The sequence below is a fragment of the Rattus norvegicus genome, chromosome 16 (genome assembly GCF_036323735.1).
Source record: "Rattus norvegicus strain BN/NHsdMcwi chromosome 16, GRCr8, whole genome shotgun sequence".
In the NCBI taxonomy this organism is placed as follows: domain Eukaryota; kingdom Metazoa; phylum Chordata; class Mammalia; order Rodentia; family Muridae; genus Rattus; species Rattus norvegicus.
This window is the reverse complement of record NC_086034.1, coordinates 77,879,739-77,906,224: the sequence shown is the minus strand read 5'-3', so window position 1 is coordinate 77,906,224 and position 26,486 is coordinate 77,879,739. Positions and strand designations below refer to the sequence as shown.

Genomic DNA, 26,486 nt, shown 5'->3' with positions numbered 1-26,486 from the left:
CTGGACACTGTCAGGATCTACAGGATGGATGGCTACAGCTACAGAGGGTGGATCAGTTAGTGGGAGGAGGGCATGCAGAAGAGAGGAAATGTGGGAGGAATGAGAGGAGAAAATAATTAGAATCCAGCAATATCAAAATCAAAGCAAGACCATGACAACATATTTATGCAGGATGGAGCGATGGCTCAGAGCACTGGCTGTTCTTGTAGGGGACCTGGGCTCAATTCCCAGTACCCACAAGGCAGCTCACAGCTGTCTCAAGGCCTCTTCTCGTCTCTGTGGATACAAGACAAACAAATGAAGCACAGAAAACATGCAGACAAAACACTCGTTCATACCCATAAGATAAAATAAAAATAAATTTTAAAAGATATTTATGAAAATTGAAAAACAAAGACAGTGAAGATACTGTTAGATTTGTTATCATATCTGTCAATATTTCTTCCCTGGAGGGAAGGGTTTGAGTCCCTCCCCTCCCTGTGGTGTCTCAGGAAGCAGCAGACAGCTGATGAGAGAGGTGCAGCTTGTTGTTTTAGTTCAAACTTTGAAACCGCATTTCTGAGTATGCAGTGTCCCAGGGAGTTTAAAACCAAACCAAACCATTACCTTTGGGATTGAGGCTCTGCCCTTTTGCCAGTAGGTGTCACACCTTCCTTGTGTTTCCCCAGCCCTCTGGATGGAATGGTGCTGTTGGGAAATTTCCTTGTCATTGTTCCATGTGCTGGATGGTGACACTTCCCATGGCATTAGCCGAAGTTGAGCGTGAGTTCCTGGTGCAACCACGCCTATGCAGTCGTTTGCCGTGTTTCTAGGCACACTCTCCTTACCTTGGCGCTGGCTACCTCTGTACTGTGTGCATCCATGATACCCTCTTAGTTTTAGATCAGGCCAGTGATGACTTCATTCTGAGCTGGGCAGAAGTCTTCCATGTTCTTGGTCACTGTGGAGTTTGGAGGGGGCTTCCTTCCTGGAGAATTACTTGCAGGGTGCCCATGGGTAATCTCACCTTCAGGCTTGCTCTAATGTGTGATACATCGGCCACTTCCTCCACAGCCCGTTGATCCTGAGCCCATCAGCCTGGGTGTATATTCTAACCCCTGGTTGGCTCAGAAGTCTGCCCATCTCTCTCTAGCTGGATGGTTCCTACATCTCCAGGGTAGGGAATGGAGGTGTGTGGGGAGTGCTGATTTTGTTTTGGCAATTCTTGGGATTGAACTCAGTGTGTCACACTTACTGTATGAGCATCCTAACACACTCTCAATCACCAGGTAGATCTTTGAAATTCATCCACCTTCCTCATTCCCCAAGTGCTTGTACTAATATATTACAGGCATGTACTAATATACCTGACTCCCTTCTGCCTTTGCATTGGACAGGGAAGACCATGGAAAGACGGCTTTGGAAGATCTAATGTATAGTGACATATTTAGAAAGTATCTATGTATGTGTGTATCATAAAAGTATGCTAACTTTGAACCTGCTGCCCGTTGTGTGTGTGTGTAGCAAAGACAGTTACTTACTGGGCTGCCTTGATGTGGTTCTACAGATGCAGGATGGCTGGAGCACGTGTCGATGAATCTTTGTTCCCTGCAGTGAATACCGATGAACATTTACCAAACCTAATTAGGAGAAAAGTAAGTATGTAATTCCTTTGAGGACAGGGTGGTTATGAATGTACGGACCCTAGTATCTTTATTCCTAGAAACTCGACTTTCACAAATGCGTTCAGAGTATCTTAAGCATGCCGTTGAGTTCATTGACATTCTCACATAGGATTTCTCGTTCACTGTAGAGGGGTTTTGGTTTTTTGGTTTTGTTTTTCTTTTTGTTTTTCTTTAGTTTATGAATGCTTTGATGTGATCTATAGGACATGGAAGGGATTGTAGTTAACCTTGAGAAATTAAAATGTGCCCAACGCTAGGCAGCCATAGTTGCTTTGTTGCCTCTTTTCTTTTTTGCTACATTTTTATTGTTCGTGTTCGTGTTCGTGTGTTTTGCCTAAGTCTGTATCCATGCACCACATGCACGCCTGGTGCTCATGGAGGCCCGAAGAGGGCATTGGATCTCCTGGGGCTAGAGTTGCACGTGGTTGTAGGCCGCCAACTGGGTACTGAGAATTGAACCCATGTCTTTCTCGAGAGCAGTCAGTGCTCCCAACTGTGGAGCCACCTCTCCAGCGCCCTGGTATTTCTCTAAGTGTAGTGACTGTGAAGTGTCAAAGCACTCTGTGCTTACACAAGAACTAGGGCTAGATTTAATGACTTAATCAAGGCTGAATCCAGTGGACGAGAAGTGTATACGTGGCCTCCCCGTGCCTCTGATTTTAGATCCATCATGTTTACTGTGCCGGAGCTGTGAAGACACAACTCCCCTAGGTCTCTCCAGAGCTCCTCGTCTGATCCTGGGCACTTCCTGACTGTCACATGCTGAAGTCAAAGACGTGGAAAAACACGTTGACAGTACATGCTGCTTCCATTTAACATGCTTAGTAAGCGCAGACACAGCAGGCATCGCTGCTTTCCTCCCTCTGACACTTCAGCTTGAGTAGTGATGGGTAAGAGCCCACCCAGCTCACTGATGTCAGCACACGTGCCTGCTGCACACGGTGTCGCTGTGTGGAGCAAGGCGTTCACTTGGCCGCCTTTTCTTTGCCACATAATAGTGCGGTTTTGATCAAGTTACTTTTGTGTTGCACATTGTGGCGGGCCTTTCCTGAATGGACTCACAGTCAGGTTATATGAAAGGTGTTAGTGTGAGCTGTGCATTCACTACCTGTGCTCACAAACGTAAGAGTGGATTGTTGGCTCCCTGTGCAAGTAACCTTAACTTTGGTGATCCCATCTGTAGTGTGCAAGGTCACCTCTGTCTTGTCCAGCGCCATTGTATTATCTTTACTCTTTGTCTAGTCTGATGCACAAATAGTGACTGCCTGCAGCTTACACGTAACCACTTCTACAGGCCTCCCCTTTCCACAAGCAGTTTCCATAAGCACTACTCGAGAATCATTATTTTAGGTGCTTGGAGGGCAATTTCTGTTCTCACCGTCTCCTGTCGCCCTAGGCTGGCCATGGCGTTCTGCTCAGAAAGAGTTTAAACACTCGTACTATTTGCCCCCTCTGTCCAGATCATGCTCTCCTCAAGTCCACTCACCAGCCCGCCTCCCAGCTCTGCTGTGGCTCTGTGCAGATGCCCACAGTCCTCTCTAATGCCCGTGCCACAGTAGTAGGTCTTTCTGCTTGAGGCTGCTGTCCTGCTTCTGTCAGTGTGATCTAAGTTTCCATTCCAAGGTGCTGTATGGATTTGGAACCATTGCTGTTTTGAGATTCTGGGAATCCGTTTTTTATTTTAAAGCAACTGAGTCTGTTGTGACTGCCACTGTTTGTGAAGTGGTAGAAAGAGGCCCAGCATTAAGGTCACAGAGTGGGACCTCTATTCTCTGCTTCCCACATTCCTATGAACTGTGCCTCGTAAGAAAAGTACTTCAGGCAAACTGCTAATCCTCCTAATGGAACAATATGGGCAAGCTGCACAGACTGTCCCACTGTCCAAAGGCAGCACTGTTGACATCTCACACTGCAGCAGCCCGCTGAACATAAGCGCCCAACTCATACTGGTAGAAGCCAGTTATCTGCTAAAGCTGTTCCCTGTCACTCCTTCCTTTGTGCAAGCTCTGTATGCTGAGGCCCAGTGCCTGACACAAGAATGTGATAATGACCAGGTACCTACCTCACCTAGCAAGTCAAGAGCAAAACAGGCCTGAGGCTGTTGTAAGGGCCAGAAACAGCTGCAGCAGCAGCAGCAGCAGCAGCAGCAGCAGCATAGACAAGGAAACAAAGATTCCTCTCTTTAGTAACTGGGATAATGCCATTTGTGTTGCTGTTCTGTTGGAGGGAAGCTGGTGTGAGGAGAGCAGAGAACCAAGGCTACTTCTGAGAACCCTCTTGGGTGCTGAGAATGCCGGCCTGCTGAAACATCTCAGCACACAGTAAACATACACAGTATACAGCCTTATTCCTAATCTCTTCAGTTCTGTACTGCTTGTAAAAATAACGCTTCAGAAATAAAAGTCGCCAAATAACATACAGTATAATAAACAACCCTTAAGAAGTTCTTTTAATATGTGATATCATTAAAGTTACCACAACTGTATGGAAATGGCTCTCTCTTGTTTTAAAAACTATCAGCTATCCTAGGAACTGGAGAGGTGGCTCTGCAGCCAGGAGCACTTCTCTTGCACAAGACCTCGCTGAGTTCTCTACATGGTGCCTCCTAACTGTACTGAACTCTAGTTTCTGGGGAATCTGACGCCTTCTTTTGGCCCCTGTGGGCACCAGGCATGCATGTGATGTACATGCATAAATTCAGGTCAACATTTAACCACATAACAAGTCAATCTTTTAAAATAAGCAATAAAGGAAACAGTACATACTAATGTTTGTAATGTTCATAACCTTTTTACCTAGCACAAGTGTATGCAGCCCAAAGATTTTATTCCTAAAACACCAGAAAATGACAAAAGACTTCAAAAGAAATTCGAGAAAATGGCTGAAGAGCTACAAAGGCAAAAGGCAGCTCTAGGTAAGTCGCATCCCACGTGCCTGGCAGCTGCAGTAGCTTTAGGGAGGAAGGAGACCACAGCGGGTACCTGCCCACTTAGACTGAGTGGGAACAGGAGAGCCACTGGGAGGGCAGTCAAATCCTCGTCATTCATCAGGTCAGTGGGGTTCTTATCTGGGGAGGGATACAGGAGAAGAGCAAATCTCATTTCTTAATTCTGTCCTTTTAACTAATACCTGGTCTATAATGACAATTTCGACATTTTGGTCTCTTTAAAAATCACAGAAATATTACAGGAATATGTTTTTGTGTTAATCCCAGGTGTGGGATATGGGGCTGTTTCAGATTATCCACAACAGCTAACTGACTTGCCTCAGGCTCTAACGGGTGTGATTTTGCCAGCTTCAGGATAGTTTCTTCATGGTGTGATGTTTGGACTGGGGACTTGAGAGCCTAGATAAATGCTGCTCCTAGAGAAGGGCGGGCCGGGTGGTTGGTTACTGATTGCTCACTGTCTGTAAAATAGCTGTGTGCAAAAAGAAATAAGATAGCCTGGACTGAAAAGATCAGATTTGCCCCAAGGAACTCAACGCCCCTAATGAGCAAGAAGTAGTCTAAAGAGAACACTGCCCCATCCCTCTCTTCTCTATGTTAGGGGTTGAAAGGTGGAAGAAAGAAGAACCCACAAAGCAGCAGATGCCAGCTACACAGCTCTTGCTTCATATCTAAAGCAGGCAAATCATGGGCTGGTGTGCTTTTAATGCTGTAGGAAACACCTTGGGCTCACTTCCTCTTAAATTCAGATGTGTGTGCGCACATGTGTGTGTGTATGCGCGTGTGTGTATGTGTGTGTGTATGTGTGTCTGTGTGTGTGTGTGTGTGTGTGTGTGTGTAGGATGAGTAGTGTTCAGGAGGACCATGTTCTAACCTGGATATAAAACAAGTTTTAGGAGCCAACCCACACTGCCTTTCTGGCTTCTTGCTAGTTGTATGATGGTGTTCATGGTATCAACTCACCTGTTTCTCAGTGACTACCTCTGTAAATGAGGGCTGACACCTATCATCATGCAGGGCCTGGGTACAGCTTGGTGAGGACTTCATGCCTTGTACTGAGAGCTCAGCAAGGCTCACCTGGCAGCTAGCTGTCCTGGCTGTGCCGTGGTTCATGGTGGGAATAATACTGTCTGTGGGAAGAGAGACTGGCACTGAAGGGGGAATGAATGCAGTGGGGGTGGGGTGGCCGTTAAAGGAACTACTGGTAAAGTGTGATGTCGTTGTCGTGGTGTCTTGAACTTACTATGGAGGTTTGTTTTCAGATGACGACGTCCCTGTCCTCATGTTTGAGTCCCCTCAGTCACTGGTATACAGCTCCCCAGTAAACATGATGAAGAAGAGACTACAGGAGATGAAGGAGAAGAGGGAAAACCTTTCCCCTACCTGTAAGTGGTTTCATTGTAAAATGAAATGATGTATGCTGACAAATTACACAAGAAATGTCAGTTTTGATCTCTACCCTAGATGCTATTTTTTTTTCCCCCACAGTGCTTGGGTCAAGAGATCATGCTGCACCCCAGTCTCCTTACCTAGACCTTTTGAGTGCTTCCTGATTTTAGTACTTAGTTCCAGTGGAGACCTTTCTAGTATTTTCTTCCAGAAGAAATGTGCTTTGTTAAGATTGGGACCCATGTAGAAGACAAGAGTGTTTTCCATTCCTCTCTTGCAGCTCCTTCGTCATTTCCAGTCTCCTAACTGTCTTTTCTTTTTCCAAAAAAAAAAATAATAATAATAAGGAGCTGGAAAAATGGCTCAGAAGTTAAGAGCACTTGGAGCCTTTACAGAGGACCGGAGTGTAGTTCTCAGCACCCACACTGGGTAACTCATAACTCTCTGTATTACTCCAGCTCCATGGGAACCAGTGCCCTCTTCAGGCTTGTGTGGGACCCTGCACACGTGTGTAATTTAGACATGCATATACACATAAATGAAATGATAAAAAGTTAAGCTAATCAGGTGTCTTTTAAAAGAAGAGTGTTTTGATTACTCAGGTAGTAATAAGCACATTTTAATAAAATGATGAGCAGTGTAGTGAGTCTACAAGCCTTTCCTCCCCAGCACTTACACTCCTCTGCTGATGCATGCACAGTTGGAATGATACAGGCGTGCGTTCCATGTGCGGTTGTAGCTTATTTTCTTTCTTAATTTAGATCATGAGGATATTCTGTTTTGTTTGTTGTTTCTGAGACAGGATTTCTCTGTGTAGACAGGGTGGTCTCTAACTCAGATCCAGCTGCCTCTGTCTCCCACGTGCTGCACACCTTGCTTTGTAGACGTGGCCTACTGCCTCCAGCCCCCAAGTGATGCGCATGCACTACCGTGCCCGGCACACCATGTACGTCTTTATGAAGCCTTTTCCTTCACTTGCTCCTGTCACAGGCTACACTCGACTCCTCTGTATCTCAGGCCCTGGTAACAGCCGTGGTAACAAATCAGACTGAGATGGACTCTAGCTTTTACTGAGAGGCCATCAGAGTTTTGTTCAGAGCAAGCAGAGGATGGCAGCTAAAGCAGGTAGCTCTGTCTCGTGTGCACATCCAAATTGATTCGACGTGTGTAAACTGAGTCCCAGATCGTAAACCCCACAGCTGAAAGCCAGCTGTGGTGGTGCATGCCTGTAATCCTATGTTGAAACAGTGGAATCAGGAGGAACAGGAGCTCAAGAACATCTTGTAAGGACAGCCTGAATTTATTTATTAAAATGAGCCCCCCCCCCAAAAAAAACCAAACTGTTCAAAAGTAAATGTAAAAGGACTAAGGCTATGTAGTTCTTGCCTAGTGTGCACAAAGGCCCGGATTCTGATCCCAGCATCAAAACAGATGAGTAACCTCAGACTGAGGACTTCTTCCCACCCACACCTTCTTTATATAAATGCCCCTGCTTTATAGTCATTTTATCAAGTTTTCTCAGAAATATCCTCAGAGTCTCCTTTAAAAATGACTTCTAGACACTGCATAAGTACTGTACTCCTGAGGACCCAAGAGCAGCTCCCAGAAGACGTTGGGTGGCTCAGAACATCTTGTGACTACAGCTTGAAGGGAATCCCAGTACTTCTTCTACACGCATGTCACATACCCATACACAGAAACACGTGTGTACACGGAGTTAAAAATAGATTTAAACATTTTTTGAATATGTTTTTGTCTCTTTTATGGACATCTTTTGAAGGTAGCACCTAGAGCCTCATTTATTAAGTTGTTGGTGTTCTAGATATTTTCTTTAAAACTGTGGTTTCTTAACTGCAACACTGTTGGAGACAATTCATTATTGTGTATACTTTCTTAACCAGTAATATCCTTCCCCCACCATGTGACAAACATTGCCTCATGTCTGTGTCAGCACTGGGCTCTACTTGGAGGTAAATATTAGGAACTTTGGAAAATATTCACTTAATTTGGTTTAAGCTTCATACAAGTTGAATTTTGAAATTTCTATCTCATATGACTCCGTGAGTTAATGCTTTGGGGGCACTGATGGGTAGGGTTTCATTTTTGTCAGTCTTGCATCTGCAATACACTTGCTGCGCCGTTTATCCTCGTGTTGTTAAGCTTAGAATAAAGGTCAGAGTCATTTCCTGTGTATATGGGGTCAGGAGCAGAGTGGGCAGACGTGCTATTGTCCCTGTACAGTAGGCGATTCTGCCGCTCAGTGTTAATGACATGTCATTCATTATGTTATCAGCCTCCCAGATGTTGGAGCAGTCTCAGCAGAATCCGTGTGTCAGTCTGCTTAAAACATCCTTGAACATGTCTCACCAACCTTCGAGTTCAGGTAAAATTGTAATAAGTATTTTGTTTTTGTGACAAACTTATGATTTGAAAAGTTTGTGTGTGTGTGTGTGTGTGTGTGTGTGTGTGCATGAGTGTGCGTGTGTGTGTGCACGTGTGTATGTGTGTATGTGTGTGTGTGTGTGTGTGTGTGTGTGTGTGTGTGTGTGTGTGTCTTCGCACCATGGGGCTCTGGCTAGCATGGCACTGACTGTAGAGACCCAGCTAGCCTCAACTAAAGCCATGTTCTTGTCTCCTCAAGTGCTGAGATTACAGAAGTGTACCACCGTGCCCAGATTTCATGTGCTTAGCTCTAAACACTCAAGTAGCTGAGTTAAGCTAACTCAGGTTTCTCCTTGAGATTTGGTGTTATGGTCTCATGGACCTCCCCCTTCAAGTCTATTAGTTCCTCCCTGGGGATTTGTTTGTTTGTTTTGTTGTGGAAATCCTTGTGACTGTATATGATTTAAATGCAGTATAAGTGTATATCTGAGAATAGCTACTACTAAAGAGGAATTATTTCATGTGTAATTAACCCATGAAGTATATTGTTGAAACTAGTTTGTGTCAAATAGTATGGGAGCCCTTGACCTTTTTTCAGGATTATATAGCTCTCAGGTGTTGAGTTTCTCACACCTTCCTCATGTAAGTCCATGGGACAGCCTAAATGAAGTCTCTGGAGCCCCTAACAACTGGGTTCAAACGGGCTTCAAATGCCACATGAGCTTGAGCTAGGCGTTCTTCTGTCTGTGTGGTATATTCTGGCAGTCTGTCCTGAAGTTCTGGGACTGCACCCATTTGTCTCCTCATTGCTCAAATTCGTCTCTCATAGTTTGGAAGCCAATGGTGATAACAGTGCTGGCTTCCTTTTCCCTGCACTGTTCTGCCTCACTGTATCACACCCACGCCTCAAGTCTCCACAGATAGGCTGCATCCCCACTCCCATTTCACTGAAGAGAAAACCAGGACACGGGAGGTCAGGTGGATTACGCAAGATCCTGAGGTTGTGAGTGATACACCCAGGCTTCTGACTTGAGTAGTCTAAGAATTTATGCTCTTAATGATGTGCCACACTGTGTCGTGACTTACTGAGGAGTGATTGATGCACTCAGGTCCTAAGAGGAGATCTCAGTATCACCAGCTGCTGCCTTTGAAGCAGGTCTGCACAGGCCCAATGTCAGGCTGGCTGCGGCCCCTCCCGCCCAGAGCGCAGCTTCCAGGACGGTACCTCTGCTGCCTCTCTTTTCTCTTAAAGCTGAGCGCTGGTGCCTTGTCTTCAGAGGCAGACAGTTAGGGTCCCAGCATTGCCTCCAGATTGTGTCCTTTCTCTAAAGAGGAAGCTCTCAGCCAGGCAGCACTGAACCAGCGGAGGACCAGGTCTGAGTGGTGACACAGGTTCCAAATGAGCAGGAAGTGCTGACTGCCCTCCAGTACCTCAGCATAACAAGAGGACAGAAACCTTACGCTATGTGTGACGAATATTGCTGTGTCCTGAGAGGGGCTAGCAGCGTGACCTGACAGGATCAGGGGATTCACAGGTGACACTGACACTCAGGTGGCTTTGAAGCATGAGTTATGTTTGCCCACAGCAAAATGTGTCAGAAAGCTGGGGCTGGGTTGAGGAGCCTGGAGACTGGAGGTGGTGGACAGTGTGGCTTTACACTGAGAAAAGTACAGGCGTTGTGAGAGGTCAGAATATTGAGAGCCCTACATGTTTCATTTGAAATATAAATAAAACATGAGGACTTGCCAGAAGAACAGGGGACAGGAGCTGAGTTCTACTTATCAGGGGAATTGTTTATAGAAGCCCAAAGCCTAGCCAAGCATGGTGGCACATACCTTTAAACCAAGCTAGCATTCAGGAGCAGGGGCAAACAGATCTCTTGAGTTCCAAGCCAGCTAGGGTTGCACAGTGAGACCCTGTCTTTAAAAGAAAACAAGGTACTTATAGTCAGTTGTACATTTTAAAGATGACTCTTTATTGATCTCTCCAGATGAATCCTTTGCCAGTGGTTCTCACTTATCTTTTGATGGTCCCTGTGGAGATCAAGAAAGGAAACTGGGAAGATCTTCTAATGAGATGGCCAGGATGACATGTCCTTCCTCACCTGTGTTGAGGGCAAGCAGTTTTTATGGTTCAGCATCATCCAACCACCTCAGGCAGCCAAGTCCTCAGAAAGCTGCAGACACTCCTTCAAAGGAGGGTGTCAACCAGCAGAAAGAGGCTACAAGTGAGGTAACTGATTCCAAGAGAAAGCAAGCTGCAGGTGTTTCTCAGGGGATGGCTGATGAGAAGCACTGTCTGTCTCCTACCAAGTCTGTCATAGAAGAGCGTGTAGTACATTTGGAACCAAAGAGTTCTCCAGCAAAGAGAAAAAGGACAGCGGACTTGGGTTCACCTTCAAAAGGAAAACTGAAGAAGAGGTACAAGAGAAAGTCTACTCCGGCAGTACAATTATTCAAGTCCGACTGTAGCCCGCAGTCCACAACCAGACCTATCCCGGGGACTCCTGATGTTGAGGCCTCTTCGTATGAGGACTATTTTTCCCCTGACAATCTCAAGGAGAGGAATTCAGGGAGACTTCCCGAGGCTCAGCTACTAGCAAGCCCTTCTCTGTTCCGCTGCAAAGGTCTCTCAAAGTGGGAGCGAAAAAACATGCTAGAAATGTGTGATTTTACCTGCATTGGTGAAAAACACAGATCCACCAACATTAGTGACTTAATTTCAAAAAGTACGTGTAGTCTTGAGAAACCTGATAAGGAGGACGTAAATACAGCTTCTACTTGCTTGCCTTTGTTGGGGACCTCTGCTGATGACAGCCCAGGGCAGCGCAGGCACCCTGGCCCTCAGCCGAGGGAAGACACAGGTCCAGAAGGAAGCAGCCACCCTGATATCCTGTACAGCCCTGCTCACCACATCACACCCTTGAAAGGAAGTAGTACAGAAACAAGAGACCCAGGTGATGGAAAAGGCTCCCCCAAAGAAGGCACCACTCCTCCCGCATCAGCCTCTCCTGAAGGTGAAGCACACAGCTGTAATCTGAGTCTGGGAGAGGATCGCAATGTAGAAGAAAAGGAGAATGTAGCCACAGGGTATCCTGGAAGTATGTGAGCCCCATTCCCAGTACTTTCTGCTCTGTCAGTGTGTGACGCTGTGTTCATATTTTAAATCGTTTTTACATCTTTACAATCTAAAACCTTCCCCTCCCCTTTTATTTCAAGGAACATGCATTTGATATTTGCCAATGACTTCTTGAGGTGGCAGACCCTGAGCTTTCTGGTCAAATGTGTTGCCATGAATATACCTCCCCAGGCTTCCTCCTTGGGATTAAAAGAAACAGCGCTTACTTCAAATGGGTGGTCTATACCTTCCCATTGCCTCTCGCACTTAGCATGGCTGTACCAGAGACACAACTGATAGAGCAGTGTACTTCCTTTTTTTAAATTTGGGTTCATTTAGCAAGGGTTTATATGTGAGGAGTGCGGTAAGCATCTTACTAGTGACAGTTGATAGTACATTAGTCACAGTTTTTGTCAACCCTCCTGACTTCAGTCCTGAGTATCAGGCTTCAGGAACAGCATGAAGAGCATGGGCACTGGGAGCACTCCAGTACTCAGAGGACACTGGGAGATGTTCTGATTAGGAAGTGGGCCACCTTCCTCGTGCACAGGCAGAGACAGGTGTGACTCAGTCTGACTGATGGTTCTATAAACTATCATGTCATTACCACAAGACAACATGGGCTCCTAAGGCACGGAAGCACCGTGCTAGTCTAAGCCTAAGCATTTGCTTTACTTAGTAACATTAAGAAGACGCATGGGTATTTTCTATTGCCCACTATCAGCCCATGCTGGATTGGGGCCAGCCAACTCCTTGGGGATCCACTCTAGATACAACCGTAAATCCTTGGCTGAAGTGGACGTTCCATACTTTCCCCAACTGGAGCCACGAAGGCTGCTCTGAGCATTAGCTAGATAGACCCTCCAGATCCCTCTCGGTGAAATGAAAGGCTGTTCAGTGCCACTTGAACCCCACTTGGACTTACCAACTCTAAGATAGTGTGCAATGAGGCTTCTAAAGAAATTTACCAAGGTCAGTAACTGATATTTAAACAGTGGGGTATAATCATTAACTCTTCACATTTTTATTCCATAATTTTATGAACAATAAACAAAAAGTTTCCTTTATTAAAAAGAATAAACTTTCCCATCTCAATTTCTCACTTTCTGCCTGTGTTAATTCTTGAATTACTATTAAAGGCTAGTGGTAGACCTGTTATACCTCTAGTTTGCTTCTAGTTTATAAGAAGAGAGCCAGGAAGGAAACAGAATGTACCCTTAACCCCAGCAGGTTCTAATTTCCTTGAAGAAGACAAATGGTAAAGCCAGGTAGGACACAGTATCAGCTAGTGAGAGTATTCCAGAGGGTGCAGACCCGATCCTTCGACTGGGTCAACATTTTTATTGTAGATGGGAGAGAGAACAGCCAAAGGCATCTGGAAGAGTTCAGAGCAGAAACGGGGAGGTGTAGACTGGCCATGGCCAGGGCTGGGGAAGGAGAGTAGAAGTGAGAGTTAATATAGTTAATGTAGCTAATATAATTATAATACAGATAATGTAGAGACGAGGAAGAGAATACAAGAGTGTAAAAGGAGAGTCAGAGTTGGGAGACCAGCTGGGAAGGAGGAGTAAAAGCTCGCTTATAAAAAGAACAAATGGTATCGGGAAAAAGTGAAGCCTGGGAAAGGGCGATGGGCTGTGGTGCTGGTGTGGACGTGGAACTGTCTAACAGATGATGCTAAGGGAGCCTGGTGCCAGCGTGGGCTTTGATATGCAGCCCTTGGTACATGTCAGGAAACCATACGTCCCTTCTGCCAGAGGCAAGGGAAAAGACTCCTTAAGGCAGATGAAACCAGTCACAGGTTCCTGAGAAACGCTGGGTTTTATCACCTTGTAGTGCAGGTGGGGCTCATTACTGACTGTATAAACTGCCTTTTGGAGTTTGGGGGATTGAATCCTCCTTTGGACCCAACAGGGAGTAATTAGGAAAACAGTGATGCCCGAGAGTATAGGAGGTTCCACCAGGTACACAGAAGGCTCCTCTGAGGAGGCCGTACTGACTTTAGGCCAGGTGAAGAATGTGCTTGTGTCCACTGGAGGTGAGTACAAATGACCGAGCATCCTGCAGGAAGGAAGAGGCCAAGCAGCATCAAGCCATTGAGCCTCGGGGGTGGGGACAGTGACCGCAAGTGTGGCAGCAATCAGATCTCTGAGACCTTCCCTCCCCAGCGAGACAGGGAGTTCCAGTTTGTTTCATGGTACGATGAGAAGCTCTAGGGATTCTGAGCCGGAGTAACCAGATCTGATTTGTTTTCGCCGTAACCCTGGATACTCTGAAGGACAAATCGTGGCTTAATGTGTTTGCTAGAAACAATGACTATCAACACCATTCCCTTCCAGATAGCTGTGTATATAAACATGCAATTGGGAATATATTTAAAGGGATTCTCTCATATACATAGAACCGTGTTATCCTGTTACTTTAAACGGGCCATAGCAACGAAGTCAGACATCCCATTCACAGTAGATACTTGTTTCTTTTAGTAGAGGACCAGTGGCATTTTCTGTAATGGGTCAAAAGGATACAGATATAGAGAAATAGAGATAATTATAAATTACAGATAATTAGAGAAAAGACGTTTTTGCAAAACCTTTACTGATGAAACACTAAGTTGACTATAGTCTTGGAATGCATGTCTGCTCTTGAGCAGATTTCTTGGGTGGGGAGAGTCTGAGTGACCCTGTAATTTAATTGGAACTCTCATAAGTGAGTTTCCTATCACCTAACCTGATTGCAATTAATTCCTTAAGGTTATTGTGTACGGTGTTAGGCACCTCAACTCACTCTTGAGGGCGCCGTTTCACAAAGACTGGTCTTGTCCAAGTCTGATGCCAGTCTCCAAGGAAACAATTTTCAAACCTGTTGGGTCCTAAGGCGGTGTTTATGTACATGCATGAGTTGGTGGTGGGAAGATAGGCGGGAGCTCTTGGATCGTGCAGGTAGAGATCTTGTAGTTAGGGTATAGCTTTGTTCTTTCATTAGGTCTGAGAAATGTAGGAACTGTATATAGTCTGAATTCAAAAATGTCTGCACCTAAGTTGTGGGGGGATAGAGGACTTGCTTTCTGTTTTAATGTATTTATTTTGAAGCAAGATCTTTCTGTGTAGCACACTTGGCCTCCAGTTAATAAGCTTCCTGTCTCATCCTCTGCACTGCTGTGACTATGGGTATGTGGCAACACACCAAGCTTCATTTATCTTTAGATGGTGCAAGACAGGAAGTATGAAAAGCAGCTTGGTGAATATTGAGGTGACATTCTTCTGCCTCTGCTCCCACATGCAGGCAGACTCGCCCAGTAGATAAGGTCTACCAGATGTCCTGAGCACCTTGGCGTATGATGGAGCTCCTGGCTGCCTTCCACTAGTGACGCTGATGCAGGAGCTCCATGTGTCTCATTTGCATACCGGCCGCATTAGTACTTTCCATAGGATAGCCCACATCTGGCCATTGATTCAGTGCAGATTTTATCCTGTGCAGTGTGTGGTGGAATTTCACGTCAGCATTTTATACATGTGTGTTCATTTATCTGCACAGTTTGGCCACTTCCAACTATTGGATTCTTTTACAGTTACCAGCTGTTGGGGGTTGATGATGGACTACTGTCCTTCCAGCAGCTCTGGCCACCAGATCTTACTGCAGACAAATTTCAGATGCATAAACATTTGTTGCCCAGCGAAACGGGGTAAAGCTTTTCCAGTAGACAGATCTGCTGAAGGCCCAGCCCCCTTAACTTAGTGTCCTATTTGAGACAAGCCTCTATAAAAGTTAATGTGTGCTCAGACTACCTACTATCTCTATATTTCATCACAGGTCATTTAGAGTTCAAGATCTGGGCATTGTCTTCAGAGATCCAAGCTTCAGCTAATACCAGATATCCATGCCCTGCTCATGCATGGTTGGGGAGTGTAATATTCCTGCCAGGTCATTCTTGAATCCAAGAAGTTAGCCAATGGGAAGCTTTCTGGCAGTTTGACGACATCAGTTACAGCTCATTTGCTTCATCCGTACTGGCAGTTAACAAGGCATTTCAAAACGGGCTAGTGGACTGGTCTCTCAGGTGTGACAAGTGTTAGCACAGGAGTGGGTGACACCTGTGTTTTGATGAGGCTGAACATGTACAGAGTCGTTATTGAAGTATTCTAACCAAGAAACTGTCGTTTCTGCCAAATGTTTAATCCTAGAGTATTTGTCTGTGACGGGAGTGACGGGAACTGCCTGTGCTGATCTTGGGAGGCTGGGGTCACTGCCTGTGGTCACTCTGGGCTTCTCAGGATGAGGCTGTGACAGGCCTTTCACAAGACTAGGGGCTCCTGTGATACATGGAGTTACTGAACCAGTAGGATATGCTGATAACGGTTGTATGGGAAGATTGCAAGCTCAGGATCCCGTGGATCATGTGTCTGTCTGTCTCTGCTCACACTTGTACCTTTTGAGATTGAGTTTTACATCATTGTAAAAGTGTTGGCGCTGGGGTTTTTCCTCTGTGTCTTTGTTTCTTGAGACATGGTCTTACTCTGCATCGTAGCCTGACCTTGGAGCAGCCTTCCTACCCTAGCCTCTAAGGTGCTGCAATTCTACTCCTGTTCCACAGCACCCTTCCGCTAGATGCTTTTTCTTTCCCCTTTTTAATTTGTACTTGATGATTTTATGAAGAGTGGGGCAACACAGCATGGGTGCAATGAGGCTGAAGAGACTTACAGTGTGGATAGAACACTGTGCCCACCCCACCCCAAGACCCAGCCCTGACCCTAGGTGAGAGTATTTAGAAATTGGGCCTTTGGAAGAAGACTGCATTCAGATGAGGTCTCAAGGCTGGGGCCCTTATGATGGAACTGGTGTTTCATAAAGAGGATAAGAAACACCAGGAATTCTTCCAGTCCCCTTGCCCATATGAACTGGAAACAAGGCTGCTGTCTGCAAGCTGTGGTGGGGTGGGGGGGCAGGCTCACCAGAAGCCAATTATCCGAGTCCAGTTGGGATCAATATCTTCGAAGTTTCTGGAACAGGAGATAAATCCTCCTTATCAAGACCCCCAGTTAGGGCTTTCTAAGACATTCATCAGATTGTCACATGGAGCGGCAGCTTGCTGGAGGCCCACTGTGTGCAGTGGATAGGCTTCACCTAAGACCCCCCAAATAATACCTGTTAGCTGGAGGCCCACTGTGTGCAGTGGATAGGCCTCACCTAAGACACCCCAAATAATACCTGTTAGCTGGAGGCCCACTGTGTGCGGTGGATAGGCCTCACCTAAGACACCCCAAATAATACCTGTTAGCTGGAGGCCCACTGTGTGCAGTGGATAGGCTTCACCTAAGATCCCCCAAACAATACCTGTTAGCTGGAGGCTCACTGTGTGCAGTGGATAGGCTTCACCTAAGATCCCCCAAACAATACCTGTTAGCTGGAGGCTCACTGTGTGCAGTGGATAGGCTTCACCTAAGACCCCAAATAATACCTGTTAGCTGGAGGCCCACTGTGTGCAGTGGATAGGCTTCACCTAAGACCCCCCAAATAATACCTGTTAGCTGGAGGCCCACTGTGTGCGGTGGATAGGCCTCACCTAAGACACCCCAAATAATACCTGTTAGCTGGAGGCCCACTGTGTGCAGTGGATAGGCCTCACCTAAGACACCCCAAATAATACCTGTTAGCTGGAGGCCCACTGTGTGCAGTGGATAGGCTTCACCTAAGATCCCCCAAACAATACCTGTTAGCTGGAGGCTCACTGTGTGCAGTGGATAGGCTTCACCTAAGATCCCCCAAACAATACCTGTTAGCTGGAGGCTCACTGTGTGCAGTGGATAGGCTTCACCTAAGACCCCAAATAATACCTGTTAGCTGGAGGCCCACTGTGTGCAGTGGATAGGCTTCACCTAAGATCCCCCAAATAATACCTGTTAGCTGGAGGCCCACTGTGTGCAGTGGATAGGCTTCACCTAAGACACCCCAAATAATACCTGTTAGCTGGTTGCATCTGTCCATCCATTGACAAGTCCAGAGAAGGGACAGTGACTTAGCAATGTTGAGATAGAAGGTGTTATGAGGCCTCAAGTTGTCTGGGGTGGTGAGTGTGTGTGTGTATGCACACTGCAGCACAGATGTGACAACCTGTGAAAGACAGAACTGCAGGAGCAGACAGGATAGCCAGGGGAGGATGCTGGGAGATGGGACCAGGCTGGCCCCATGGTCAGCTCAGAGCCTGGTGACCTTAGAGGAGATGTGTGCAATCTCCCATGTGAGGTGTGGTGAGAGCTATGTATCTGCTTTATGCTGTGACTCAGGGTTTTATGTCCCCTTACAAATATTCTATCCCTAAATCACTTGTAACCTCGGATCTGAAGGATGATTAAAAACAATTTCTGTCTGTGTCCCATGAGTGTTAGGAGCCAAGAGGGGTTGGTTGGCTGGTTGGCTTGTTTTAAGATTGTTCGAAGCGTTAGGAAGTAATACAGAAATGTCGGTGTCACTTGCCAGGTGAAAGACGTTTACTACCTCTTAGAGCAGACTCATTAACCCTCTGCCTGCTTGCTGCAGCCCATCATCCTCTTAAAGCCAACTGAGGGCTTTTGTGGGTTGGCAGTTATCTGAGATTGAGAGGGACATGACGTTTAAAAGATGCCTGAAGAGGAAGGGGATTAGCATGTGGTTGGTTTGTCTCCAAAAGGATCCAGTTTAGACATTTATAGGCCAAGAATGTTGACCTTTAAATGTTTATAGGGCCCAGGATACAAATAACAGCTAGTTTGAATTCTGGAAAACACTGAACTATTATTCTGTGTTTTAGAGTTTATGATTAATTTTCTTATACCTATTTATTGTGCATTGTGTGTGTGCACATTGGGCAAGGGCACGCACATGTGCGTGTGTGTGTGTGTGTGCATGCGTGTGTGCATGCATGTGTGTGTGCGTGTGTGTGTGTGGACAACTCACAGGAGTTAGTTCTTCTATCACGTAGGCTTTGGGGATCAGACTCAGGCTCCTCCACTCACTGAACCATCTTGCTGGCCCCTCTCTTTATTTAGATACAATTCCATTTTAAAGACTGGAAGTTCACAGGTGCTACTCCTCAAGCTTGGGTCATTCTCAGTTTTATCACACTGCCCCACCATCTGCAAAGTAGACTTTCTCATGGTGTGCCCATTTTGGTTTCCGGGGATATTTTTATGATTTTTGGCTTGGAGTATATTTATTTGTCTCTCTAGCATGTGCATTGGGTCACCTGCAGTGGTGGTCTCATGTCTTTGCTCATACCCGAACCAGCATTTAGGCGGGATACGCAGTTTACCTGCCATCACCTTCCTCGGCTGCTGCCCTCTGAGATCACAAGTGTGTTCATGTATGTCTCATGGTATTTTCTATCTTCATAAAGCCCAGCTAGTCTCTAAAATAAGCAGTCTCCTGGAGACTAAGAAGAGAGAGATCATGCAGGACTACAGTGGTAAGGGACAACTCCCTCTCCTTTTCTCTCTCCTCTCTTTGCCTCTCTTACACACACACACACACACACACACACACACACACACTATTTTATGCAGCTGAAATATCACAGAGCCACATGGAATGCAGTGGGATCTCTTTGCTTGTGCGTGTCTTTGTGGCAAGAAGTGGGTTTAGTGTGAAAGTCTGTGGGGAGCAGTTTTAAGTATGTGCAGATTAACACTAAAGCTTTATACTAAAGACCACTCTACAGCAACTAAGCATAGAGCTCACATAGCCGATGGCGTGCGTCTAAGAAGGGTCTTCTCCGACAGACGGGGCTTTATTAGTATTTTGTAATTTAGAATTGTCTTGAATGATACAAACATGCAGATGTGGGAAAGCGCGCTAACCAACCTTGAAGATTTTCTTGGACAGTTAAGCGAGAGGCAAGGAGTTGCCTACCTGCTGTACAGTCTTTTTTTTTTCTCCCTTTGAGCTCCTATATGTATATGGTGTCTGTACATAGTCACACGTGTTTATTGCACATGCACATGGTATCTGACCTCAGAGAATGACATTGCTCCCCATCACATGCGTAATGTTTTTATTTATTTGCCAAGTTTTAAATTTTACTTTAAAAATAAAGAACACCACCACCACAATATGGCCAGCATGGATAGTCTAGTCCTCAGACTGTGTCACAAGTGCATTATCTACTGAGTTGTCCCTCCAGCCCTCTAACCAGTTCTTAAATGTTCTAGGCGGGTATGGTGGTGATGGCAGAGTCTGCAGTATCCTGTCCCCATTTAAGCAGAAACAGAACGCTTAAGTTTTGTCCGACCCATGTTTCTAACCAACCTCCAATCTACTTGTTTTTCAGGTGTTAAAAATGGACTAGGGAGGCCAGATCCTTCAGACAGCTCGTACAGAGGCCTTGTCAGACCTCAAGAGAAACCGAAGAATTCTGGGAAAGAAAAAGAGGTCAGTGGGTAAAAATGTAATCTCAAGCATTCTGGTTACTCAGATGTCATAGCGTTCTGCCCTGTGTTAATGAAAGCAAATTATTCCTCACACTTTGCGTTTATTTAAGAATTTATTTACAAGCGAATGTGGGGCAGTTGGACTATAACACAGAGGTCTGAAGTCATTCAAGGATGAAGTGTTGGCACTAACGATCCTAGGCAAACCCAGCTTCCTTGAGTCTCTTTGCCAGCCCATGCCTGGCTGGGAACAAGCCTCCTGCAGTCCTCAGGTACAGCAGGGCCAGTATTTGTTCTGTGGTAATTAAAAAAAAAAAAAAAATCACAAGACAGGAGCAAAGCACCATTCTTTGTGAATAAATAAAGTCCTGCTATAAAATCCTAAGAGCCGTAGTCACGAAGCTGACATATGGTCTGGTGAGACTGAAGTCAGCATGGTAGACAGAGGCCATGCCTCCGGGTCAGAAAGATAGCTTTGGAGAGACTGGCTGGCTTGAGCATCCAATGCTACAGAAGAACTGAGTGAGAAGTGTGGAGAGGTCAGAGGTTACACCTTTGACACTTGAAGAACGGTAGAAATTCCTTGATACACATCTAGATTTTAAAATACATCTTCCCAGTAGGTTGATATCTTAGGTATGGTGGAGACAGGAGGCTGTTTGGCTTCTGGTATTGTTAGGAGTCAACAAAAATACTCTGGGTTCAGTTTGCTGATTTGAAAGCCAACTGTGGGATTACAGAATTACATTAGTAAATTAAGTACAGCTTCCTCATGTGAACTTCATTTCCAGATCCCCCCCTTTTCCTCCTACAGAAACTGAGGACTTATACCTGCTTGGTTTTGATCCTTAATAGATTTTAAGATAATCTGTGTTCAACTGAAATTTGAGACTTTGACAGGGCCCTGGTTTTACGCACAGTGCAAATTAAAGGATTCTGTTTTATCAAGCACAGAACTTGTTTTCATTTTAAAATCTTGTGATCGAAACAGATGTAACTCAGCAGTAAGCCTGCTGGGCATGTGCAGTGCCCTGGGTGTGCTCTCCAGTGCTGGGGGGACAATGAGAAACCTGTGACTGAATTCTACTGCTGAAAAGGGGGTTCCGTCTGCTAATTCATGTCCCTATGAGATGACAGTCCTGGTGGTCAGGGCAGTGTTTGCACATCAGAGCTGATACAGAGCTGTCGCTGTGGGGATGAACGGAGCTTGAAACCCTGTTGTTCCTCTGGGCCCTAGTGAGCTTTCACTCTAACTAAAGAGCTGGGTGGGTAAAGTGCCATCCCAGCAGCCCTGTGGAGCAGGCCATCAGAGTAGATAATAATACTGAATTAATTCAGCGTAACATGAGATCCAGGGAGGAGCGAAGGGAGTCAGAGACTGGTACGTGTGGACCCCAGGCAACAACCCCCACCTCCCCAGAAGACTGAAATCTGTGTGTCAGGGTAGGTAGATGAGGTCCCTGTGACACAGCACCAAGGACAGTGCTGTGTTCCTTGTGAGCTTTCTTGAGGGCCGCAGGACTTTGCTTGATCTCGGATTTGTCCTGGGCAATGATCAGCTCTTGCTGCTTCTGCCCATTTGTTTCCACTCTGTTGTTGGCACTACAGTCACGTGTGACGCCATCCATTACCTCTGGGGTATGTCTCCGATGCTTCTTTGCTCGAGCATCGTTTTTAAGACAGGATTTCACTCAGCCCTGGCTGGCCTGGAACTTGCTTTGTAGGCCAGGCTGGCTTCAAATTCAGAGATGCCTCCTCCTCCCCTTCCTCTTCCTCCTCCCCTCCTCTCCTCCTCATTCTCCTCTCCTCTCCTTCCCCCTCCTCACCCCCTCCCCCTTTTCCTCCCCTCCTCCCACTTCCCCCCTCCCTCCTTCTCCTCAGTGCTGGTGTGCACAGCCAAGCCTAGCTTCTCTTGTATCTTTGCTTATTTTTTTCTAATCAACTTTGTTCCCATCTCCCCTTTTGGTCACTCTTTATAAGTCTGTTGTGATACTAGACCAACAGACTGAAAAGTCTATCATCTATCCGTTGTTGTTCTTTTAGGCCCTTGTAGTATTTATTATTTGAATTTACTTTCTCATTTTTGAGTCTGTGCCATGCATGCTCATTTGAAGTCTATCCCCGACACCTCTGCTTTCCCTCATTTTTTATTCTCTGCAGTTTCTCAGTTTTCAGTCCTGTATTTCACAGTTAGTAACTCATTGGTTTAGCATCGTCAGGAGGTGGGATGGCCGAGAGCTGGGCCTGTCTCTGGAAATCCCACTGTTCTAGGGACTGTGAGCCTCAGATGCAGAGTCACGGTTCAGGTCTCCCAGATGATTGCCTGGGTGGTGGCACCACAGACATTGCTTGCCTGTTTGTAGCTTGTACATTTTCTGGCTGATTCCAGTTTGTTGGTCGATCCACAGGACTCAGTCTACCACTACCGGGAAGTACACTGTGGTCGTTTGTATATGCTCTGCCCAGGGAGTGGCACTGTTAGGTGCAGCCTTGCTGGAGTGGGTGTGGCCTTGTCTGAGGAAGTGCGTCACTGTGGGGTGGGCTTTGAGCTTCCTCTTAGTTGCTTGAGGATTCCAGTCTTCCTCGCTGCCTTCCCAACAAGAGGTGGAACTCTCAGCTCCTTCTCCAGCACCGTGTCTACCTGGATGCTGCCATGTTTCCTGCCATGACAATGGACTGAGCCTTTGAACCTGTAAGCCAGCCCCAATTAAATGCTGTCCTTGAAAGAGTTGCCTTGGTCATGGTGTCTGTTCACAGCAATGGAAACCCTAACTAAGATGGATGGGTTCATTTTCACGGTCTTTTTAAAAAAGAATTAAAATGGTGATTTTTAAGAACACACACATACACACACACTCACACACACATCCATATCCTTTCTTCCTATAGGTTGGTTAGTTGGTTGTGTGGGGTGTAAATCTTTGTTTATGTATGTGCTTGCATGCACATATATGTGAACAGGACTCCACAGTTTATTTCTTGAGGTAGGAACTGAACCTGGAACTTGGTGATTAGCTGGACTCCCAGCCATCAAGCTTCAGGGATACACTGGTCTTCATCCCTTCTTTCCTCTCCCCTCCCCACAAACTGACTTTTTCCAGGATGCTGGAGATTTAAACTCTGGGCTCCTTGCCTGCACCGAAAGCACTTTACTCCCAGCACCTCCCCAGTCCCCGATATGCATCTCTTTGTAAAAAGAGTAAGGAAAAAATTAAGTCAAGAGAAAAGTTTTCTAAAACAGTTATTCAGGAAAAAAAAATACATAAACATCTAATTCCTTGTTTGGGTTGTTTTGGCTTTTACGTTGCAGTTTTTGGTTCTTTGGGATGTTTGTTTGTTTGTTTGTTGCTGCTGCTGCTGCTGTCAACTTGACATGAGCTAGGGTTATCTGGGACGAGGACCCTCAACAGAGAAAATGCCTCCACCAGATGGCCTGCTCGAGAGTCTGCAATCTCAGTCAGTGATTGAACTGGGAGGGGGCATCCACAGGGGTTCTGAGTTGTATAAGAAAGCAGGCTGAGCAGCCATGAGGAGCAAGCCAGTAAGCAGCACCCTCACCCCATGGCCTCTGCATCAGCTCCTGCCTCCAGGGTCCTGCTTTGATATCCCTCAGTGATGGACTTGTAGCTAGCCCTCTCTTCTCAAGCTGCTTTTGGTTGTGGTGTCCTAGCAATAGACACCTTTCTAAGGTAATGATGTTACCTCAGTTTCTCTTTAGGAGTGAACAGATAACATCCAGCAGAGTTTATAATCTAAGATTATAGCTTCCAATAGAAGGTTCTTGGCATGACACCCATTTCACAAATGAGTGTGACCTCAGCCCCCTTCAGGTTGACAGTTGTAGATATAAGTTCGTTTGCTGTCTTTTTCCTTGAGGACTTGGTTAAACAGCTCCTCTGTTAGTTTGTAGTATGGACAGTCTAGGCAGCGAGGACATTATACATCCTTCCAGGGAGGGAGGAATGTCAAATGCTCAGGCAAATTGACCAAGTATAGACCTCTAGGAAACTAAATGTGGGCTTCATGCTTGAACTCCGGAAAAGTACATGAACTCTGTTCCTCCAAGGGTTTTTTCATTCGCTCTGTTACTTCTCGGCTTGTTGTTCGAAAGATTATTATCCTCAACAAAAACTTAACTGGAATCATCAACTGCATAGTTCTTGGTCCGGGGCTGAGTTTTAAAAATCTCATTTTGGGGCTGTGCCTGCCAATCCAGGTTGCTCCACAGGAAGACAAGCTGTGGGTCAGAGCACAGAGGGTTTGCAGATGGCTTTCATAGATGTGAAGCCTGGGGGAGAAGAGGACCAAATACCCCGCACCTATCTGGACAAGGATATCTTGTTCTTTTAAGGGAAGCCATACATGAGATAGAATGCTTACATTTGTTTGCAAGGAAGCCATACATGAGATAGAATGCTTACATTTGTTTGCACTTTCAGAGATTTTGTGTCTCGCCATCACCATCACCACCACCACCATCATCCATTTGTGTATGTACATGTTCACTTGTGTATGGGTATACGCGTGTAAGTGTGCATGCATGTGGTGTGAGTGTGCACGCATGTGGAGGCCTGAGGTTGGCCCTGGGAGTCTCCCTTGATTGCCTTCCCCGTTATTCATTGACTCAGTGTCTCAGTTGAAGTAGAGCTTTCTGATATGGCTGGTCTGAGTAGCCAGCTGAGTAGCGGTCCTCTGTGTCTCTCCGCCAGGCACTGGCTTACAGGTTGGCTACCACAAGCATCCAGTAGGTTTGTAGGTCTGAACTTCAGGTCCCACATTTAAACAGTCAGTGCCTTTCCACTGAGCCATCCGCCAAGCCTTCCCTTTACAGTTTCCTTTGATTTGCTTTGTGTGCAGACACTTTACCCGCATGTATGTCTGTGTACCGTACTGTCCAGTACAGAGACCAGACAGGCGTCAGATCTCTTCCGACTGGAGTTGGAGAGTGTTCTGAGCTGCCTTACGGCTGCTGGGAATCGAATGTGGGACCTCTGGAAGAGCAGCCAATGCTCACAACCACTGAACCATGGATGTCTCTTTCCCCGCTCTCTCTTTACCTCAACATGTTTTCAGTCCTTTCTTGTGCTCTCTGTCCCCACCCACCCCCACTCTCCACTAGGACCATTGCCACATGCTGTGTGTTTGGTTTTTTTGTCGCTGTTCCCCTCCTAGGCAGGTGGCTTTGTGTCAGTGAGAACTGGAGGCTATCCTTAAGGTAGCGTGCTGCAGTGCATCCCAGCTTAAGTCCTGCTCCTTCCTCCAGATATGTGTCCTATTGCTATGATTGAGTCAGTAACATTTTATGAATATGGTTTTTCAGTTTGCAGTAATTCCAGGAATTTGGCTGTGCCTTTCAATAGTATGATAGAAGCTTTGATTTCGAACTTTGAGTTTAAACAGCAGTGATTCACCCAAATGACAGTTGGTATTTGTTTTTCTTCTTGAAAACTCAACATGAGTATTTATTATTAATCACGTCAGGGAACTGTCACACTTCCTCTAAGATGACACACTTTATAAATGTCCCCGTAAACAGTTTCCTGTTGTTTCTTCCTGCTGGGTGCACTGAGATAGGACCAGAGGGTAGATCCTCTGAGAGCCCATCACCGGACGGATGGGTTAGCAGACAGGGAGCTTTGATTTATAACACAGGTGTCTGGTGATCTGCGGTTACTTTGATAAAGCCTTCCCGGCAATCCATAGCCAGGGCTGGCAGAGGTGGGCCTGTGCTCATTGCGACAGGTGTGGGGTTCATCGGCACGGGAGGCTTTGTGAAGCCATTTAGAAACCAGCAGCATGTTGATGGCCACGGTCACTGCCCACTCCCAGGAACATGTTATTTTCTTTCTTGTTATGTATGACAGAAAATATTTCTACAGAAAACATTTCATATAATCTTCAAAGAGTTTCCGATACATTGTGCAGTGTATAGCTCAGAAGTCATCAAATGCAGCTGTGTGGCTGTAATCCCAACATTCAAGAGGAGGGAGGCAGGAAGAGTAGTTGCCACTCATCGTCAGATGTGTGTGGAGTTCACAGAAGTGGGTCTCTACCAGACTAATCACTAATAAGAAGGGCAATGTGAATGGGGTTAGCCTGAGCTACATGAGCCCCTGTCTCAGTACTGCAGCAGGAATGTGTTTGGACTGGAGATGGTAGAAGTTAAGAGGCTGTTGGACAGATTCTCCTAGACCTCAGGTACTTGTGGGTCACATACTTGGAGGCCAGAGTGAGAGTGTACTCCGTACTGAGAATCCCGGGCTGTGCAGCAGAGAAAGCTGCCCCTGGAGCCTGGTGAGCCTTCAAGACTCGGAACAAGGCTGAGTCAGCAGATCCCATTTAAGTACTGTGTTAACTACTTCTGGTCGCTGGGACAAAATGCCTTAAAAAGCAACCTAAAGAAGGAAGGACGTATTGTGGTTTACACTGTATCACGGTGGGACACCATAACTACAGGAGACTGAGACAAGTGTTCTCATTGTGTCTGCAGTTGGGAAGCAGGTGAATGCTGCGCTCAGCTCAACTTCTGCTTATTCAGTCCAGGGCCCCCACCCCATGGGATGGTGCCACCCCGCCTCAGTTAAGCC

General features: G+C 46.1%; 1 protein-coding gene across 4 annotated transcripts in view; it reads left to right on the top strand.

Annotated features, from left to right (window-relative positions):
• The window catches only part of Mcph1 (microcephalin 1), a 202,523-nt gene that overhangs the window by 20,549 nt on the left and 155,488 nt on the right, over positions 1 to 26,486 (top strand). For 2 of the 4 annotated variants that reach the window (XM_006253383.5, XM_063275460.1), the window contains exons 4-9: positions 1,547 to 1,634; positions 4,464 to 4,578; positions 5,874 to 5,996; positions 8,294 to 8,383; positions 10,374 to 11,399; positions 19,800 to 19,900. In XM_006253383.5, the coding sequence (XP_006253445.1) occupies positions 1,547 to 1,634; positions 4,464 to 4,578; positions 5,874 to 5,996; positions 8,294 to 8,383; positions 10,374 to 11,399; positions 19,800 to 19,900 (1,543 nt within the window). Of the gene's footprint in view, positions 1 to 1,546; positions 1,635 to 4,463; positions 4,579 to 5,873; positions 5,997 to 8,293; positions 8,384 to 10,373; positions 11,484 to 19,799; positions 19,901 to 26,486 lie in introns of all 4 variants that reach the window. The other 2 variants (NM_001427088.1, XM_006253385.5) reach the window with 1 other exon arrangement.